Source organism: Pelodiscus sinensis, chromosome 5 (assembly GCF_052426305.1).
Source record: "Pelodiscus sinensis isolate ZL-2025 chromosome 5, ASM5242630v1, whole genome shotgun sequence".
Classification (NCBI taxonomy): Eukaryota; Metazoa; Chordata; order Testudines; family Trionychidae; genus Pelodiscus; species Pelodiscus sinensis.
This window is the reverse complement of record NC_143056.1, coordinates 63,221,492-63,242,913: the sequence shown is the minus strand read 5'-3', so window position 1 is coordinate 63,242,913 and position 21,422 is coordinate 63,221,492. Positions and strand designations below refer to the sequence as shown.

At 44.2% G+C, this 21,422-nt stretch overlaps 1 protein-coding gene across 1 annotated transcript; it reads right to left on the bottom strand.

Moving 5' to 3' along the window:
• Nucleotides 1-3,620: 3,620 nt before the first annotated feature.
• On the bottom strand, nt 3,621-18,978 carry DLL4 (delta like canonical Notch ligand 4). The gene is made up of 11 exons (XM_075927121.2): nt 18,295-18,978; nt 17,897-18,160; nt 17,267-17,324; nt 15,768-16,037; nt 14,147-14,207; nt 13,935-14,065; nt 10,944-11,113; nt 9,519-9,738; nt 8,230-8,938; nt 7,341-7,449; nt 3,621-5,552 (listed from the first exon to the last, which is right to left on the bottom strand). Exons 1-11 carry the CDS (start codon nt 18,346-18,348, stop codon nt 5,547-5,549), a joined length of 2,052 nt encoding a protein of 683 aa, XP_075783236.1. The 5' UTR covers nt 18,349-18,978; the 3' UTR covers nt 3,621-5,546.
• Nucleotides 18,979-21,422: the final 2,444 nt, after the last annotated feature.

Genomic DNA, 21,422 nt, shown 5'->3' with positions numbered 1-21,422 from the left:
ATGGGGGCTGAGCTTCCTGTGGTGATGTGGCTCCAGCCCAGGCAGTGTGTGTGTGGCAGGGAGGGGAATGGCAGCACATAGAGCAGGCATGTCCAAAGTCCGGCCCGCGGGCCAATTGCAGCCCGTGTTCCAGTTTAATACGGCCCCACAGGTAATTTGGCAATATCTATCTTTTATGGCCCCCCAACGAATCCATATGTATTGAGATGAATACATTGTAAAATCTCAGTTAATGTCAGTTGGTCTAAATCAGTTATAAATATATTTGGACACAACATGTATACTTGGTGTTATGTTCCTGTTCATATTTTTTTAACTTAAAAGTTGACAGACAACCTTTATTACCAATAATATGTAATGTACTTTACAATGTTCCTGACATATATTTCAGCTTCTTGGATTTTTTTTTTCATCTGGCCTTCAGATATGAAAGGCAGAGTGATTTAACACCTGTTTAGATTTGTCATCCATGTGACGAAATGAAAAGTGTGCTGTTTGCAATAAACTTTGCATAAAATAGTTAATTTGCATTTAATTTTAATGGTTCAAAGAATGTCAGGAAAAATGGTCGGCCCTCATGCATGTTCACTTCATCAAATCTGGCCCTCTTTGAAAAAAGTTTGGACACCCCTGACATAGAGCCATGCCCCCTCTCTGCCCAGGGAGGGCCAGAATGCAGGGGATTTAGTATCTGAAGTCCAGGGTTCCAAGGCTAAGGGGGCCTCACAAAAATATCTGGACTTTTGGTGTCCTGGAGATCTTTTGTAGGGCTCCCTTTAGCCCATGGCCTTGGTCTGCAGCCCCTAAAGCCCCAGTGCCGATCTGGTCCTGCCTGTTGTGGGAACGAGCTGAGGGCACTGGTGCTCCTGCTCCAGCTCCCTGCAGGGCTCTGAGGCTCAAAGTTTCTGAACTGCAGTACGGAGACTTGCTGGGAGCCAGATCAAATTAAGCAGGGGACCAAGGGATCCCCACTATTGATATAGCGCTTTCATCCTGAAACATCTGAAAGTGCTTCACAAACTATATGTCTGAGGAGTAGCTGTATTAGTCTGTATCTGTAAAAACAACGAGGAGTCCTGTGGCACCTTAAAGACTATCAGATTTATTTGGGTATAAGCTTGCATGGGTCAAAACCACTTCGTTAAATGCATGACAAAATGACTTTGACCCCCAAAGCTTATGCCTAAATAAATCAGTTAGGGTATGTCTACTGTGCAATAGCTATGTCTTAACATGCTGCCCATTATTTCAAAATATTTTTCAAAATAATGGGTGCTCTATTTCAGCATCCCTCGTTCCATGAGGGTTAAAGGATGTCACAAAATAGTGCTTTATTTCTAAATTTAGTGCTGTGTAGACATGCGAAATTTCAAAATAAGCTCTTTCGAAATAGATTTGAAATAAGCTACACAATTTACACTATGCAAATTGCGTATCTTATTTTAAGTTTAGGGTGCTGTGTAGACACACCCTGGCTGCGTCTAGACTGGCAAGATTTTGCGCAAAAGCAGTCGCTTTACAAAATCAGTGGTTCTTGCGCAAATACTCCGACTCTCCCGCAAGAGGGCCAGTGTAGATAGCCAAGTTAATTTCTTGTGCAAGAAAGCCCGATGGCTAAAATGGCCATTGGCGCTTTCTTGCACAAGAGAGCGTTTACACTAGCACGGAGGCTTTTGCACAAAAGACATCTTTTGCGCAAAAGCGTCCGTACCAGTGTAGACGCTCTCTTGCGTAAATACTTTTAACGGAAAAACTTTTCCATTAAAAGTATTTGCGCAAAATCATGCCAGTCTAGACGCAGCCCCTTAGTCTTTAAGGTGCCACAGGACTCTGCATTGTTTTCTCAAAGTCTATGCAACACTTTCACACTGCAATCATGTCTTGGGTGACAGAATAGTAAACAACCTGGGCACAGCTTTGCCTATGCAAGATTGTGATATGGGGTGGGAAATTTTTGGCCAAAAACATTAGGTTCAATCATAGTTGTAGTGTGTATTCAGTCCATATGGTTTCAATTTATTTAGCAATGTCTCTAGAATATATAGATGTGCATAGATTCATGTGTATTTTTCCTTGTTCGTTGTGGATGCATGCACCACATGTGTCTTACCTTTGGAGGCTCTGTGATCTACTTTGGGAGTTGTGTGGTAGTAGCACCAATATGTATATACAATTTTTCTTGTAGACTGGTGCATAGCTTTTTCATCTTGCCTATGTGGGCATGCACAAAGTCATGTGCTGTGCCTATTTTACCAGTAGGGTCTACATTTCTTCCATGGGGTTTTATGAATTCAGCTTCCTCCTGCCCACACGTATGATTTCCTGTTTCATTTTAAACATGCAAAACTAGGTCTTGTTGATCTTTGCTTGCCTAGTGCTGTGGGAAGAGCTTTCTGGCTATTTTCCTGTTTGATTGTGTGTGTGTTTTGTTTTAAGCAGGCCAGAGTGCGTGTGTGTATGTAATCCGTGTGTTCAATTAAGAGAGGCATCTGTTGGGTTTATTTCTCATTGCCAAGGAAAGGCTGCAAGCCGGGAGCATCTGCTCAGCTTTTTGTCAATGGCTTGTTTTTCATAATTTGCTCTACAAGGTGAACATTTGGGGATAGGAGAGAGCTTTTTATTTGTTTTCCATCTTGAATGTTTCTAAGTGAAGCCAAGGAAATTGATTTTACTAACAAAGAAACTGAAGAGCAGGAGGCACCAAAAACCCTCTCAGTAATAGCATTGCTATACAGTAAGGGACTTCTTGTATTTGTTTTATCAAGCATTACGTGTAGTGGTCTAATAAGAGTAAAAATTGTGTGATAAGGTGGCTTGTAGTTTATTTAAACAAGTTAGATTCTTGAAAAATATATAAACATGCTTTTTAGCACAAGTAACTTTTTTCTGTTCTTGCTGTAACTTTTTGTTTATACACTGTTGTCAGACTTGTATGCTACAGGAAGAGATTCAGTTGCCTACCTGTAAATAATAGCTATATATGTTCAAAGGCCTCTAACCATGTTAGCATTATCTTACAAAACGTTCCCTTCACAGCTTGTTAAAGCTTACTCTGAGAGCATCTTGGGGTTCAATATATCCTGAGAGAACCGTGATACTGGAGCAGCAGAAGGATCTGGGAAACATGCCACAGCAGAGGCTCAGCAAACCTGTGATAGTGGGAGAAAGGGGCATAAAACTGTACAGGGGAGGGATAAACCTAACCTATTCTTAATTGAATGAGGAGGAATAAATGCTGTAAATCCAAATTTATGATGTGCAAGATTAAACCATACAGGGTAAGATTTAGTACTTACTCAAGGAATTTTTGAAAGACATGTGTGATTAACTCTATCGTGATTAATTCTTACCCTATAAGTGCACTGCAACATGAGTTAATTTTGCCACTTTGTAAGGGGACGAGAAAGCTTAGAATAAATGCACAATAGCAATTATTCTGTCTTATCAGTTCCATATTACAACCTCTCAGCTGTCAACTAATAATCAAGCAAGTCTACATAATATGTACATTTGGGATGGATGTGGAAAGCTGACAGTCAAACTTGCTTCTGGGACAAGGAGTTACTCTGTATATCACAGGATTATGAAACCTGAGTGGTAAGAAGACAAACCATGTAAGCTTCATAGTAGTAGGAAGGTATTTTCATTGTTTGAAAAAAAAATAAAATTCAAACTTTATCACATTAAAAACATTACATGAGAAGTAATAAACATATTTACACTTCTGGTTTGATTATAAATATACATTATATACAAAATAATGTTATAAAATGTAGAAAGTTCAGTGCTTCTGATTTTTTAAATTACTGAAATACTAGACTTCAAAATAAACCACAGACAAACTAAAATCCATATTATTGATTTCTGAAGGTCATCTTCAAAATGATGTGTGGTCAGAGCAGAAGGTCAGTAGTGGACATTATGACAGGACCTTGCCTGCACAGTTCAAGGCAGCAGATGGTCTAGTCCAATACTAGGATTTACAAGGTCAGGAACGGTAGTAGATAGATAGCATAGTCCCAGGTTTCCTTGAATGAGATCCTGTTTCCTCCCTCTTCATTCCTCCCCACCTTGCAGTTTCATCTTATTACTACAGTATGGCACAGCACTTTCCTGTCAGCTATTATTGCTGTAAATGTGTATATATATAAGATAGTCTATGTGCACTGAACCTACCCGTTCAGAACTGTGCCTCTGCATTCAAGGAGTAGCTTCCCCATTTCCCTGGTGTTGTGAGTGGCAATGAAACAAAGAGGACAAGCTTAGAGCCTTCAAATCCTATCCTTGAAGTCTGTCCTTGAAGAGGGCCTCTCATTGGCTGCTTCTCTGTTAGGCATTTGGAACAGGGGTGAAAGGACTGTGTATGTGAGGGGGATTTCTACAGTAGGGAAGTAAAAGATACAGAAATAAACCCCTCCCACTTCTTTGAAAAAGTGACAGCTAGGACTTTGAGCCTATTTGCAGTTGACGGCACCTGATTCAGAAACACAACACACAAGCCTAAGTTCTTGCCAAAACAAAACAAAGTTGTGTGTCAGAAGAAAAGTTTCACTTCTATTCACAATTACTGGTAGTGCAAAGGGCATGAAAACAGCTGAGACAGCTCAGCAGTGTAAGTTCTAGTAGATGATTGATTTTTAACGCATTTGTAAGGCTTTCAGTTAGGGCTGGTATTGTGGCTTTCCTCATACTGAGAGGAAAGCGGCAACAAGCATTCCTTACACCACCCCTTTCTCAGCAGTTTAACTTGGGAGAGTCCTCTATCATTTCAGGGATGAGACTATGTCCCAAATTATTGCTTAGATGAGAAGTTCTCCAAGGCAACATCAAAATGAGAGAAATTGTAAAAATTCAGTATTCCTCTTCCCTTCCTTTCTTAAACCCTCAAAATTGAAAATAATAAATGCAGCTGGAGAAAAGAAGATGTAAATAAATGAGCAGCAGGATGTGTCAATCACCCCTGCCCAATACTGGTCAGGTACTGCAAATGAAGGCAGCAAGTCTCTGATTGGGCTCCTTAGATTCTATGACATGCTTTAGGCACTTTTAAACCTACAAAAGAATGGAAATCTGATTTGTTCTGTATCCAATATCCACATAGCAATGCATATTTTTCTTCGTGCATGTTTCCAATGGCAACATCTGCACGTGTAAGTGATAGTCAAGTGCCTTCTGCTCCACCTGGAATCTCCCAGAGTTAGAATTTGGAAAGCAACAAGTCTGTCCATGAGGAACTGGCCTCAATATTTAAAGCCAGTCAAAACATTTTTCATCCTTCTCTCCTCTGCCCCCTCCCTCTTTTACAGCCAGTTAAATTCCTTGTATCAAATGTCAAACAAGGACACTACAAACAAAAAGGTGTATTGCATCTTTCAGTAAATTCACAGTCTGTCCAGTTCACCCAGTTCCATCCTCCTCCTGAGAGCAGCAAGTTGCATATAATTAAAAAAACATCCAATCCAGTTCTGAATTGTAAACAATGCAACAGAAATGTCCATCTTCTAGCATCACCAAATCTGAGGTGTAGACAAACTGACTCTTCAGTCTTATACCTGTCAGGAAATAATTTTAAAAAAAGATTGAGAAGGAAGCACTATGCGCAGGACATTAAAATAAAACAAGCAAATCATAAACCAAGTACATCTAAATCAAACTATTTTAAGCCAGATGTTTCTGAAGCTTAATTAACAGTACTCAGGCGGTAAGGCTGTTCTACAGGTCAGAGAAGCACTAGCTAATAGCTCTGCCCTGTTTCCTGTAGCCACACATCTTACAGGTGAATTATCTGGTTTGAATAATTAGGTCAAAATTTTCAAGTCTGGATACCTAAAGTTAGGCTTCTAAACCCAAATGTACCCAGCTTTCATAAGTGTTAATCAAGCAGCACTCTTAAAAACCAGACAACTTAAATGCCAAATATGGATTTAGGAGTTTAACTGTAGGCAGCCAAGTTTGAAAATACTGGTGGAGATTTTCAAAAGCACATATAGAAGTCAGGTGCCTAATTCCTGGTAACAATCAGTGAGAGTTAGGCCCTTCCTTCCATTCTATTGTATCTGGTTTATTTGTATTACCCCTATTTTTCAGCTTGCCTTCTGAGTACAAGTGTCAGAGGAGATAGAATTCTGTTGTACTGAGTGTTAATGTCATAGCAGATATCTCCTGCTCTGGGCTCGGACTCTCAGTTTCAAAGCTGGGCACATATGCAGAAAAATAGAAATAAAGCAAACTCAGTTCAAGGTACTTCTTCAGATAAGAGAGCCAAGAGCTGGTGTTTAATTGCCCTTAGCTTCTCATTGTGCCTTTTTCCAAATTATCATCTCTTGTTCCTCAGTAAATATTCAGTTCCTTAACAGCTTTTACTTTAATTCTCAACACTATCCCATGCTGAACTACTCCAGTTAAAAATCTGTTTCTGTATTGTGCCCTGGACTCTTAGGTAATGCATAAAAATCCAGGAAAGTAATGGGATCCTGTGTGGCAAAGGAGTTAAGTGCTCTTCCCTGATTTATCTATACTGGCATGCAAAATTGGTGCTGCTGCAATTGATGCAGCAGTGTCAATTTAGCAGGTCTGGTGAAGAGGCAGTAAGTCGATGGCAGTACTTTGCCTCCCCAAGAAACAGAAGGTATGTCGGTAGGACAGCATCTCTCATCAAGATAGCATAGTGTAGATGGCATGTTAGTTTGACGTAAGCTACAACATTCAGGGGAGAGCTTTTTTCACACCTGAGTGACGTAACTTACATCGACTTAAGTGGCAGTGTAGACCAGGCCTCATTGTACTCTTCCTGGTGTACTCTTCCTGGAAACAGCTCTTACACCTGTTGACGGAACTCCATGGCTACATCTGTGTTCCCATAGAACCGACAGCAATCTGATGCTCTCTTGCTGTTGTGGGAACTCTCCTAACTTTACATCTATGTCCTAGGATCTGTCACTTTCATTTTGTGGACCATGTATGTAAGAAAATAGTCTTATACCACTGCTCCACTCATTAACTTTTATGATCTGATTTTCAGTAGTGCTGAGCATCCTCAGCTCCCACTGCCTTCACTTCTGAGTGAAGCACCTTTGAAAAAAATAAGGACACTACTTCCCATATCTCTACCAGTACATTTGCTGTTTATTCTGGTGGTCCACCACAAAGGGTTCCGTGTACCACTGATGGCTATGACAGTCATAGCCTTTGGTCATACTATAGCTGGATACTAGAGTGTGCTTGAAATTCCTGCACTACAACTGACCTCCTCTCATACTTCAGTTCTGAAGGAAGACTTGCTCTGCCACTTTGTGAATCAATGACTATGCAGGTGGGGCATTAGGGATCCATGTACTTACCTCTGTGGCTATGACACACTCATTCCGCTCCTCTGTTATCACAAACACAGACTGGTACATAGAATCCCTTGGAGAACATATGGTTGATATCCTACATTCTGGCTTTTCACTAAGGGAGACATCAAAAGACAAAGTAAAAAAATGTAAGAATTCTTAAGAAAATTAAAAACCCTTATAATTTTATCTTCTAAAATGGGAAGATAACATGAGTAAGACGACAAGACAATACCCCGAATCTTTGTTTCGGGTATTCCATATAATGGAGTAGGAGGTTATAATTGTAGAGGACTCAGTACTGTCCTGCTACATTTCCACCCTTCCCTGTCTAATAAATGTACTACTCAGTTCCATCTCCTGTCCCTTTTTATTTCCTCCCATGTCCGCCTTACAATGCAGCCTTTAAATCACATGTGAAATCCAAGTAAGAGATGTTTAGTATATAGAGCAAAAGACTGAACAGATGGGAAACCCATTTTCTCTCTTCAATTGGAGTATGGCTATTCTTATTTCAATACCCAGTCCCACAAAACAGCTCATTCTTGGGAAGGCTGTCCTATCTTTGCTTTCTTATTAAGCTTTGAAATAATTATTTTTAATCTCAATTTAGATCTTTGTTCTTTTCTTTCCACCATCTACCTGTAAGGTAAATCTCTACTTATTTTCATGAGTGGACTGACCGCCATTACCCATGATGGCTATATTCTGGGCAGGAACAGAATTTAATCAACGGACACTTATGCACATAGAAACTCATGCTCTAGTGTGAAGATTCCCCACCTATAGACTAATTTTCTCCGACTTCTGCTCCCTGAATAAAAATGACCTTATTTCTCACATGTACCTTGAACACATCTTGCTTAATGATTGCTGGGGAAAACTGCACGCTTACCTGTATAATCGGAGGGGAGTCTTCTCTCCTAAACACTTTTCACTTTTATAATATTTATCTTCCTGTGTTCCTCTGCTTGTCAGATCCTTTACCAGGTTATAGTCCAGTGTATGGTTCTTAAGTTTGTAGTTTGATTTTTCCAGCCCACAGTCCACCTCTAGATCTTTATTTTTGTTGGTGTTTTTGAGCTGGGAAGCTGGAATAAGGTTGTCCTTCTGGAAATCAGACAGATTGTTCATAGTCTCCAAGTCCTGCTCTGGGTGTCTCCGCATCTGTCTGATGACCATTGCTATCATGCAGAATAATACAAGCAAAGCCACGAGTCCCACACCCATGGATATAGCTATCCAAGGAATAGGTTTAGGTGGATATGGAACGGGCACTGTATAAACTGGGAACTCACAACGGCTGCCCATGAAGCCATAAGGACAGCTGCAAACAAAGTTAGCATTAGAGAGTCCGCCATAGCATGTGGCACCATTCTGGCATGGCCCAGAGGCACATTCATCTCTAGTTTTAATGTCACAGTTCCTGCCAGTGTAGCCTGGCAAGCAGGTGCATGTATAGTCATTGATCAGGTCATGACAAGAGCCTCCATTGGAACATGGGTTCCTGGCACACTCATTGATGTTTATTTCACACTTCTGACCAGAGAAACCAGCACGGCAGCGACACACACGGAGCTGACCCAAATCAAAGCAAAGACCACCTGGGGGGGAAAAAATGTTGAGTCAGCAATAGACTTCATCCTGAACACAGTGTCACTTCCTCCGTGAGCAATTCATATTACTGCAATAGGTGGGAAATAGTTTTACATAAACACTATATGCATTTTTATGAAAGTTCTACAAGTTACCTAATCAAGCCATTGTGATATAATCATGTGCCTTTAACAATGTACGAAGTGTTGTAGTCACATTGCTCCCAGGATATTAGAGATAAGGTGAGTGAGAAAATTTCTCGCTAACAGAAGCTGGTCCAATACAAGATATTACCTTACCCACTTTGTCCCTTTAATATATAGGTAGTTTAATTTACTCAGAACACTTTTCCCTTTTTGTCCTTTCCATGATAAATCTCCAGCAATTTCTAATGCACTGGTAATTTATATACAACATAACAATGTTGGTTCCTTCTGAGAGGTCAGGGTAGGAAGTGAAGTATAATAGGAGAAATAGGCTGATAACACAGCGGAAGAGCTAGAGATCAAATTAAAGATTTTCATTACTTTAGCACTGAAAGTGTGAAGGATCCAGAAATAACCAAGACCTCCTGATGGGTAGACTTACCATTTGCACAAGGGTTGCTTGTGCACCTATCCACTTTCTTTTCACAGTTAGATCCTGTAAAGCCGAGAGGGCAACGGCAAGTGTAGCTGGCCCCTTGGTCCTTTTCCAAGCATGTGCCACCATTAAAACAAGGAGAGTCAACACAAGTCAAGGCACTGTGCTCACAGTGAACACCATAATATCCAGGGGGGCATAGACAGTGATAACTGTTCTCCATATCCTGCAAAATGAAAAGCATAACTTGAACTTTTGCTATTTGAGTCTATTCAAAGGCATTTACTTTCATGTAACTCCTGTTGATCAACAGCGAAGTTTCTTCCATTCCTCCTCCACTACCTAATGAGAACATATTATTCTCTGCAATCAGTGAAACATTTAAATAGAAAAAGATGCAGATAGGACTCAGAGGAATTAAGTCACTAGACATTCATGTTCAGAGTAAGGGTAATCACTTAGTCAAGGAGAACAGGTGTTACTGTGGCAAACTAAATGCCCAACTAAACAAAAAGATACTACTAACTTTACCACTGTTTATTTAATAGGATCCCCAAAGTCCTCTTAGGTCTGCACTGTATGTATCTGATAATACAGTCGCAAGCCAACCATTCATTCTCTGCATGGCAGCCCATTTCTAATGAGAACTGATTTTGCTACACTATGAAGAGGCACACTTGTAAACCATACTGAAACCCTCTACTGTTTGAGTGTGATCCTTGAGAGCTCATGGGCATGAACAGAGGGGCTACATGCACGGATTACTGGCAGAATACACAAAGCACATTTGACATCCATGATTTACTGATATAGATCAACAGGCAGAATTAACTAATATGAATTAATAGATTTCTGTAAATATATTGAAACACTAAACAGAATTACTGGCAGAATACACAAAGCACATTTGACATCCATGATTTACTGATATAGATCAACAGGCAGAATTAACTAATATGAATTAATAGATTTCTGTAAATATATTGAAACACTAAACAGAATTCTAGCAGAATTCTCTAAAATGCATAAGCTTGTCATACAGAAATTTTAATCAGTTTCATATTGTATTCCTCTAACATAATTCAGGGTTACTCCATTATTAATGACTAGAAAGGTTTTAGTGCATTTCAGTTTGAGGAAAATTACTTTTGACATCTATTCTTACTGGACCAGTGTTTTGAATGGCTCTCATCAGGACCTCTCCAGCATGGTAAGACTCAGTTAACTAGTTTTGATCTTGGCAATACATCTTCCCCTATAATAAACTTCCTCCTCTGACACTTCCAGGAAAGAGTTCAGTACGATATCTGAGCGCTTTAGTAATGGACCTGTCAACTGTCAGATTCCTATTATGTTGTTAGAAAGCCATTTTTGAAAAGGTATACTTGTGCTTGTTTCAAAGACTGACTTCCATTTAAAATTAGCTCTTACCGTGCAACTACCACCATTCCTACAGGGATTGCTGTCACACTCGCTGATTTCATGCTCACAGTCAACACCAGTGAAACCAGGTTTGCATGAACATGTATAACTGCCCTGGCCAGTGTTCAGACAAGTGGCTCCATTTTTGCATGGTTTGTGGTGGGTGCAGTAGTTCAGATCTGCAAGGATATTAAATGTTAGAGACTTTGACAATCTAATAGAACCCACTCATTTGTCAAAATAATGACAGCACAAAAAGTGGAAATAGACATTTTAGATAGCTGAACCTTTTTTTCTAAGAGGTCTTTCATTTTGTTAACAGAATGAATACAGATATTGCCAATAAATGTTATTTCACCCATCACTGTATGTCGTCTAAACTCTGAAATGAAGAACATCTATCAAATCTTTAACTGCAAGTACCTTCGTATACTCTCCCCTCTGGCTGTGTCTAGACTGGCAAGTTTTTCCGCAAAATCATCTGCTTTTGTGGAAAAGCTTGCCAGCTGTCTACACCGGCCGCTTGAATTTCCGCAAGAACACTGACGATCTCATGTAAGATCGTCAGTGTTCTTGCGGAAATACTATGCTGCTCCCGTTCCGGCAAAAGCCCTCTTGCGCAAATCATTTGCGCAAGAAAGCCAGTGTAGACAGCACAGTACTGTTTTGCACAAAAAAGCCCCAATGGCTAAAATGGCGATCGGGGCTTTTTTGCGCAAAAGCGCGTGTAGCTTGTCCAGGGACGCTTTTCCGCAAAAAGTGCTTTTGCGGAAAAGCGTCTGTGCCAATCTAGATGCTCTTTTCTGAAAATGCTTTTAACGGAAAACTTTTCCGTTAAAAGCATTTCCGGAAAATCATGCCAGTGTAGATGTAGCCTCTGTGTATAAACTCATTAGCCTTAATGGGATTTAGATGTGCATTCATCAATTTGAAAAGTATACATCCTTGAAAGACAACATATGCTGTGACAAACTTATCTTATGGCAAAGTTTGTTATATTCAGTTCTATATTGCAAAAAGTGCTAAAAAGGGGGAATCTTAAAACTACCTACCTTTATGTACTATATGTATGTTGAGTGTGACACTAGTATAAATGACCTAAATGTATACTACGTATAAGGGTTTTTAAAAACTGAGATGGGGTTAAACTCATAAGTCCATAGCACTCAAGTAGGAAATCTTTGTAACTCATATTTAAATACAGGCAGTCCCCAAGTTACGCGGATCCGACTTATGTCGGATCCGCACTTACGAACGGGGCTCTCTCGCCCCGGAGCTCGCAGGCAGCGGGACCGCCCAGAGCGCAGCGGTCCAGCCACCTCGACCTCCGGGGCAAGAAAAGCTGCTCTGGGTGCCCCTGGTCTGCTGGGGACCGTCTCTAGCAGACCAGGGATACCTGGAGCAAAGCTGGGAGGCAGAGGGGTCCTGGGCCTCTGAGGCTTTGCCAGAGCAAAGCCTCAGAGGCGCGGCACCCCGCCGCTGCTGCGGCTTTGCTCCCTGTGTCCCTAGTCTGCTGGGGGGGCGGGGCGCAGCTAGTGGGCCCCCCTCCCCAGCAGACCAGGGAGACGTGGAGCAAAGCCCCGGGCCTGTGGTAGAGCAGGTGGGGCGCTGCCGGTTGGTCCCGCAGCACCGCTCCTTGGTGCTACTGGACCGACCCAGCAGCACCCCAGCTGCTCTGCCCCAGGAGTCCTGATTCAGCTGCTGCTGATCAGTTTCAGCAGCGGCTGAATCAGGACACCTGGGGCAGAGCAGCTGGGGTGCTGCTGGGTTGGTCTAGTAGCGCCAAGGAGCGGCGACGCTACTGGACCAACCCAGCAGCACCCCAGCTGCTCTGCCCCAGGCGTCCCCAAGTCAGCCGCTGCTGAAACTGACCAGTGGCTGACTACAGGAAGCTCCTGCCCCGGGGCTTCCTGGAATCAGCCACTGATCAGTTTCACAGCAGCTGACTTGGGGATGCCTGGGGTTCTTAAGTTGAATCTGTATGTAAGTCAGAACTGGCGTCCAGATTCAGCCGCTGTTGAAACTGATCAGTTTCAGCAGCGGCTGAATCTGGACACCAGTTCCGACTTACATACAGATTCAACTTAAGAACAAACCTACAGTCCCTATCTTGTACGTAACCCAGGGACTGCCTGTATAAGAAGAGTAATTAGAATGCAGGTGGCTAATAGATAATTGTGTGCACATTTTCTGCTTTTCCTGCTATTCTACGCTTAAGAAACAACCATATCACAACCACCTCCGCAGCTATTTACACAGTTTCACAACAGCAGTTTATGATCTTTGTTTCAACAATATTACTAAGGCCTTGAGGACACTCTTGGTTGGCTAGAATTCATAGATCTAATGGGTGTGCAAGTAGTAGTAGTGTGAAAAAAGAGGTTCTATATTAAGGGATACTAATCTTGCTTTGTGATTTTTCTTGCACATTTCTTAAGTTTACTTCCTCATGTATAGAACTAAGAAAGGCACAAATGAGGTATTACTTCTGTCAGAGTTAGTAAACTATGTGATTTCTACTAATAAATAGCTGAATCTTAAATTCTTGTTTGAACAAGCACACAGACTGCATATTCAATATAACTGTGGATTTATACAAAAAGTTACCAAAAAGTTCACTTATGTTTTCATCTATACTATTAATAAATTATGAAAGAATGTGAAAACCTTTTAATAAATTGCTGCCTATTAACATTTCACTGGAAGAGATTTATTCCAGATGCTGTGGTTTAGGGCTTGTGTGTACATAAACAGTTCATGGCAAGCTAGAGCATGAACTAGCCTGCTGTGGAGTAACTGTTCACATGCACCCTGCTGAGGTGCATTTACAGTTGGTTAGAGTGCTCTGCTCTAATCTCTTGAAAAAATTTATCTGGGGAAACAAGAGGGGAGCAGTGTGTAGAATCACACTCCAGCTTGCAGTGTTGCTTATTGCTCATTTGTGTAGATAATCCTTTTCATTTCTTACTTAGCTCAGTCCCATGAAATACACAAACTAACCTTGATCACAGAAGAGGCCACCCCAGCCTTCATCGCATATACACTGCCATTGCGTTTTACAAGTCCCATGGCGGCAGCCTATATGAGGAATGCACTCATCACAATAGCGGCCTTGCCAACCAGGGCGACAGCTAGAAAAAAAAATTATATGTTAATTACAATAAAAAGTTAAAGCTGTAGTGAAGTTCAGATTGAAATAATCATCTACTCACATGCACTCTCCTGGCTTATTGCAAGATCCATTTCGCTCAGAACAGCCAGGCAGACAGATGGCTATAAAAAAACAGAAAGGTTTAAATAAATACATCTGGCAGTACAGTTTACACTTTTAAAAAAGCAAAAGGATTGTTCTTTTAAGAAATATCTTGAAGCCTACAACACAAATTAATTAAAATTTTCATTTAAAAATTCAGATGACAGGGATATATGAATCAAGAAGTGTACCAGAGAAAGCCAGCATTTGATGTGAATAGGGGAGTTCTTTTTCTGTTTGCAAAACATGGGCACCTGCATCCCTAAGTTAAAAAACAAAACAAAAACAAAGAGGGGGTAGCTGTGTTGTACCACTACAGCACTACAATTGATGCATCTCATCTGGGGGTAGCAGTGGTGAAATAATTAGCATAGACAAGTTGTTGTCATTTCAATTCAGAATACAAATGACACTGGGATTAAAAGGCAGGTGTCTTGTCTACCCTAGCTCTCATCATTGTTGCCACCTGTGGAATTGCACCAGAGCAGCAAGAAGCTCCAAGTCTTAATGTGGGGTGGAGGCTACAGTAGGCAAGGCTTGAGTGAGCAGAAAGTATGTTTCTTTCCTATGGTGGGAGTTGAGGCTGGGTGTAGTGCTACTTTTTAACTGCATAAACGAGGTGGTGAACACACAGGACTTGTCAGGCCTTGGCCACAGCCAGTAGTAAAGGTCTGTTCTCACCCAAGGTTAGCTCTAGCCATGGCGGGCGGGGGTCCTAGTGAAAACAAGGCAGCACAGGGAGAGAAACCTCCGCCTCTTTACTTAGCCCGATAAGGGTGGCAGGTATACGAGGCAGTGGAAGGTGCTGCCTTATTTGGCCCCTACCACACCCAGCCCTGTGCCATGCCTGCTGCGCAGCTCTCCAGAGCTCTGGGGTGGGGGCAGGCTGGGGCCATGATGCCCACTGGCTCTCCAGAGCTAAGGAAGGTTGGGGGGTGCTACCCTGGGGCAGGGAGGGAGCAAGGGCCAGCAGCTGGGGTGCAGGGGTGGAAGGGAGGAGGCTGGGCAGGGGCTAGCAGACCATGCGAGAGGGGGACATGGGCTCTGGTAGGCGGGGCTGAGGGGAGACTTGCATCCCCAAGCCATGGGGTCACCCACCGCCCAAGTAGCCCAGTGAACGTGGCTACGACCCTGCCTGGAGCCAGTGAGGGTGAGTAGCGAGGCTTGGCAGAGGCCCCCCAGAGGGTATTTCCCCGGGGCAGGGGGCGGCATGGCCGCTCAGCACTGGGCGGGGGGAGCTGGTGGCCGCCCAGGGAGGCCCCATAGGGTACGGGGGGGGGAGCCCGGGGGGGAGGAGGGCGACCCAGCATCGCTCTCCTCCCCCGGCGGCGGAGCCCGCGCTCCGAGCTCCCCAGCTCGTTTGCTCTGGCGCGCGCGCCGCCCTTTGCCCCTGGCGAGCGGCCGGCGGGCAAGGGCTAAAAACCGCCCGCCCCGCCCCCGGGCGCTGGCACGTGCCGCTTGCGGCGCTACCACCTCTGGGCAGCGCGCGCCCCGCCCCTCAGGTGGGCCGAGAGGACACGGGGCCGCGGCAGGGAAGGAGGCGGCGCTGCGGCAGGGCGGGGCCGGGTGGTGCCACTTACGCTCGGTGCAGTACTCGCCGGTCCAGCCCGGCAGGCAGTCCAGGCTGCCGTCGGGCTCGCACACGTAGTGGCCGAAGGAGTCGTCGCGGCGCTTGCAGAGGCGGGAGCAGCTGTCCCCGTAGTAGTGCTCGCTGCAGATCACCCGGTAGGAAAAGCGCAGCTGGGTCTGCGAGCTGCTCTTCAAGTCCTGGGACCAGTTCTCGCCCACTGCCAGCGGCCCCTGGATCGTCACGTTGCTGATCCGCCACTCTTCAGCCAGGGCCTGGGAGCCTGCGGAAACACACAGCTCTGGCTCAGCACCGCTGCGATACAGCCGCTGCCCCACACTGCTTCCCCAACCGCTGCGCCCCCCACCCCCGGACAGCGACACTCCACATTGCACCCCCAAGTCGGTGCCACACCCCAGCGCATCTCACATTGCCCTCCCCCAGTGATGTACCCTAAATCTACGCTACATCCGGCAAGTGCCATCTCTCCAGCCAGAGCCACCCACAAACTGCCCATTGCAACCACTGACACCCCCTCCGCGTCACATCAAAATGCTCAAAGTTCCTAACCACAGACCAGTGCACATTACTTTTATCCATGCAATGGTACAGATCCTGGGCCTAGTGACAACATCACTGTTTTCCCTTTTAAACGAAATAAGGACCAACGTCAAATAAGGGGATACTAACTGGAGGGACAATTTCAAGGTGTATTTTGCACGCGTTGGGGGGGACGGGGACGAGGAGGTACAACGTGCTAATGCAAAGCGCACCAGTTGGAGTTCAGGAACAGTACTGCTGCTATTGTTTCCAGTATCAATGATTATCAACCATGAACCTAAGAGGCTTTGCAGAAAGCTTTTCAAAGTGAGAACTGTTGTGCTTTGAAATATCCTTTTCCTCTATGTCAGAAAAACATCCCAAACCCATTATTCCTTTTCCAAAGGGCGGAATTTGAAAAAGGTGTAAAATACAGGAAAAGGCAGTCATGACTTTTTGGCAGCCTTGTCGTTTTCTCACCAAAGAGCTCCTTTCTTTCCCACGCCAAAAATAAACGGGAGGAAACGCAATTGTGTTGGAGATTAGGTAGGGGACAAAAATCAAAGCAAACCTGATGGATATAATTTAGGGAATAGCTCCCGCTTGTAGGATAAAGCTAGCACCAAGATTTAGTATAAACATGGGAATTCAATAAGGTCAATTTAGCTTACTTTAAAACTTTTCTTGTGACATTGACAGGTTAACTATTTTGGATTAGTTTGCAAACAAGCAAGGAATTTTAGGAAACGGTCGCCCTCTTGTGATTACTAAGTGCAGTTGTAACACACACACTGGCAAGTGTGGTTCACTGTCCCATGCAGTGGCACTTAAACCACTTACAGAGAGAAAGAATAATGAGTTTGCGCTACACAGCTTTAGCTGAGAGCCAGCTGGCTTTTAGCTCAAGCAGTACAGGCTCACGAACTAAGCTGCAGAAGTCCCAGGCTGGGTTCCTTACACAGTGACATTCACCTTCTGGAAGGTAATTTGCAGGAGCATGCCAGGCTTCAATGATCAGTGAGAAAGTCCCCTGCAAATGGAAACAAACCACAAGTGAGAGGAAGATCGAGAATTTGAGATAAGCCAGACCTTGACTGAAATGGATCAGGAAAGGTTTGGGTCTGTCACTGAGTCTTCCGTGGGAGCTGAAACAATTGGGTGAAACAAGGAAACCTCTGATGGGGAGTTCTGCCAGGTCGCAGATATACATTTAATTAATCTAATTGCAGATAGCATTACTGTGTCCGAGTCAATGACACGGAGCTTCCTTAGGGCTGTTTCATCTCTTGGGAAAACGTGTCTCTTGTCTTTCACTGACAAGGGCATTTTGTTTCGGTTTTGATGGTTTTTCTCAACCTCCCCCTCCCACGAGTTTTGTTGATCGAACATTTCCCCAGCTTGCGTGTATTTCCAGCTCTCTTCCTGTAAGTAATATTGATGTCTAAGTGCTTATGGACTGGGTGCATTTTCCATCTCTTCTTTAAAAGGAAGTTATGAAAATAAGCGTAATGATGAAAGTAATTTGTTTATAAAAACGCATTTTGTTTAACCTGCTCACCCTCCTCCCCTACATTTTAAGTCATGTTTAAGGTGGGATCTCACCGGCCACGTGAAGTTAAAGGGCAACTTAATGGGGCTGCCAAATCTCTCTGTTTCTTTGATGCTGAAGGAGTTTACTCCCAGGACTGGGGTGACGACGCTGCCGAAAGTGCAGGAACCCGGAGAGACCACTGTCTGAAAATGCTTCAGACACACACGAAAGAAGGTCCTACAGTGGGGCGAACAGGGTTTTCCGCTAGCCAGGGCCCCCTGGCTATTCGCAAACTCGTGCAGCTCCAGTTGGAAGACGCCAGAGCCGGATACCCTCTGCACAAAGAGGAGACACACAAAACAGCCACATCAGAGCTTACCCCCGGTTTTGCCACACATTTGGTTTCCATCACCCAATTACATTTAGGACCACGCATTCAGCGAACCCCCGTTTTTCAATATGTGATTACCTGCTGGAAAATCATTAACAGAAACATCAAGCCAAAGATGCGCAAAGCTGCCATCCTCTTGTTATTCAAGGCTTCACACGCTTAGTGGGAACTGGGTTTAATTTTCCTCCGGTATTCCTCAAATGGTCCAAGTAAAATGCTTCTTCCTTGAGACAAAAAGTCGTCACAGCAATTCACCTGTCCTTCCAAATATTTCCCCAACCACCAGTAGAAAATGGAAGGTATAATCCAGGTGTTTAAACCATCCCCCTCCGGGAATTAATCCTGCAGCCAACGACCACACTCTGATTGCTTTAGTCGCGTTTATAAACTCCAAAGCCGAGTGGATTTGTTGAGAGACGCACAGGGGTGTGTTTAGTGTTGAACTGCTCCTCCTTCACCAGAGCTAACAGCGCTCAGTAAATGGATAACTTGCTTCCCTTGGAGCTGTTTATATAGTTGCCTCTTGTCCTCGCATGCTCATTATGTAAACTGTCAGTCAGACTCACGGGCGGGCCCTTCCCAAATGTGGAGAGCCAGAATTAATACCCTGCTGCAGCAGCACTGACCACCAAGGAGACGAGCTGATTATTAACAAGCCAAGCATCTGTTGAGATATTTACAGCACTCACACTAGGAGAGTTCCCTCGAAAATCAGACGTTTTTCCAAAGAGAGAAGCTTTCCAAAGTAGCCAGATAATAAAAGCTAAAATAGGAAAGGGGAAAAAAAATCCACCCTTGTTTTTATATTACGCGATCGCCATCCAGCTTCAAATTCCTCCCAAAGACAAATGATTGCTAAAGACAAACACTGCACCTACGACAGCCTCCTAGTGACGAAGTTACCTGCCTTGCCCGCTGGCAGGTAGAAAGTAAAAGTAAAATTGTCCTTCTGAGAAAGTGAAACGCACTTTTGCTGTAGAATTGTGTCGCCCCTCGAAACGCTTACTACAGTGTTGCCTGCATTGTGCTCTGGGATCACACGGCTTAATTTTGAGGTACGCGTGCGGAAGGCCGCCCCTGACTTCGCTCTCAGGTTATTTCTAATCACAACTAAGGCCATTCACCCAGCGAGGGAGCAGGAAAAAAATAAACAGCCGCAATCTTCCACCCACGTTCTCCAGTTCAGTTTGGTTACCTGTTTGATTTCTGCCTAACCGTTTAAACTAGGGGGTTCTAAGAGGTCACTTTGTCATCTTTCTTCAAAAGCCCGGAATCCATTTGCCCAGGGACACATCCATGTTGACAAGATAAACTCAGGTGAGAGCGACCTTCAGTGAAACTTAAAGGCACTGGGAAAATGTAAGACCCGCTTGGACTATTTTGGGGGCGAACCCAGCAAATCACTAGAGATTGTGTAAAATGGATTTGTTAGTGGCTATTCTCGGGCTAAGAGTGTACCCTAGTTGTAGGGCTGGCGTGTGTCAGTAAAGCCGCCTGATTGCAATGTGTGCTCATTGTTGGGTCGCGTGTCCCTCATTAAAGCCAAGCACAGAGAAGGCCTTTCATGTGGCTTTTTATTTCAGCTTGTTAAAAGGAGGGGGTTGGGGGAAGATAAACCTTCAGCTGTATGATAATGAGGTCTTGCCACCTTTACACCAGGGTCTAGCTCCAAAGGCTATAACCCTTTCTGCTGCAGATCACCTGTAGATCAACTCGTTGCCCCAATAATTTGGAAAACGTTTTATCATTAAAAAAGCTTTTATAAAAAAAGGTGTTTCAATACAACTTGACCGCCCATATCCATTCTCTCTGCGAGGCCCGCGGCTTTGCTCATTTTGATGCGAGGGAACAGATAAAAAAGAGATGTGCTAACGGAGACTACTGTTTAGCCTCCTTCTTAGATTTCCAACAAGTCATTTGTTTCCACAAGAAGAGAAAACAGCTGTAGGCCTTGGAACAACAAAAGTCGGGGGAGGAAGGGAGGGAATGGTAGAACTTTTGTGAGGAAATATCGCTGCTACATGATACCTTTCACATACACTAGGGAGTAAATGGCCAATGTAGACGTGCCCAGCTGTAACCTAGAGTTGTTGAATTGCCTTGATTGGACAGAACTGCCTTTGTAATTCCGGCATCTAGGTGGGTGCTGAAAATTTGCTTCCCTTCAAAACGGGCGTAAACTTCAGCTGTGCTTAACATTCGAATCATTTACTCTCGCCGTAACGCCGGAGTGATTCGGCGCAAACTTCCCCAAGCAGAAGGACCAGCTCTGCAGGAGTAGATCCGCTTTACACTGCACCTGTAGCATCTAGTCCCCAGTGGAGAGGGGGCCAGCAGCTGCTTTCTCCTTCGACCACAGTGAACTATAGCCCGACTTTCTCCTTTGTTTGCCCCTTAACACTAGTTCTCTAAGGACTGACTCTCTGGCTATGGATGGGCCTGTAATTTGGTGTTTGATGTGTCAGGCGAAGGCGCAGGGCGACCCTGTTGGTGATGAGCTGTGTACCAGGTACTTTACAAAGGCGCGCAAGAAGGGCTGCAAGAGGGCCAGCCATTGTCGTCTCGGATGAAATTTCCCAGTAAACAACTCGGAAGGAGGAGGAGGAGGAGGAGGAATGTGCCGGCGCCTGCTGGAGGCGGAATTCTGCAGCGAGCTGACCAGCAGAGCCCCGCTTCGTCAGCAGCAGCAGCGTCAACTGTCAAAATCAAATCTGATGCTAATAGCTTCGGTACTAAATAAAATGAGCGGCCAGATAACATCAGTGCTTGATAAATGGTAATGAGTGCCTAACCTAGGGGAACAGAAGGGCTGTGGGGCTCTTTAATTCACTATTGAAAGGCTAGCTGGGTACGGCAGGCTCTAGCAGATGTTAGTATGTGTGTGTTTTGATTTTTGACTTGTATTGGAGGTTTATTAGGCTAACCAGAGCCACCCCACGCACGGCCACTTGGCCCAGGCACCATCTGGCACAAGCAGGGCGGCGTGCAGGAGCAGGGCAGCGTATTGGTGCTGAAGATCCACAGGCAGCATCTACCATATGGACTCGGTCTATTCTTCCAAGCTAATGTAGGTTAAAGCAAGACAAGCTGATCTCTTTTCGCAGCTCCGCCGAACCTCACTGAAACCTTCCCAACGTGCACCTTTGCGGATAGAATTTCACGTTGGAGCCGAATGCTTTAGGCATCAGCTTCCCTGCCTTGATCAA

What these genes read in the sequence shown, in the direction of transcription:
- DLL4 (XM_075927121.2), bottom strand. Translation starts at nt 18,348, where the DNA reads ATGGCAGCTTTGCGCATCTTTGGCTTGATGTTTCTGTTAATGATTTTC. An exon ending in TGTTAATGATTTTCCAGCAG is followed by an intron (nt 18,161 to 18,294) that starts GTAATCACATAT and finishes CTCTTTGTGCAG; the next exon opens with AGGGTATCCGGCTCTGGCGT. An exon ending in CCTTTAACTTCACGTGGCCG is followed by an intron (nt 17,325 to 17,896) that starts GTGAGATCCCAC and finishes TTCCATTTGCAG; the next exon opens with GGGACTTTCTCACTGATCAT.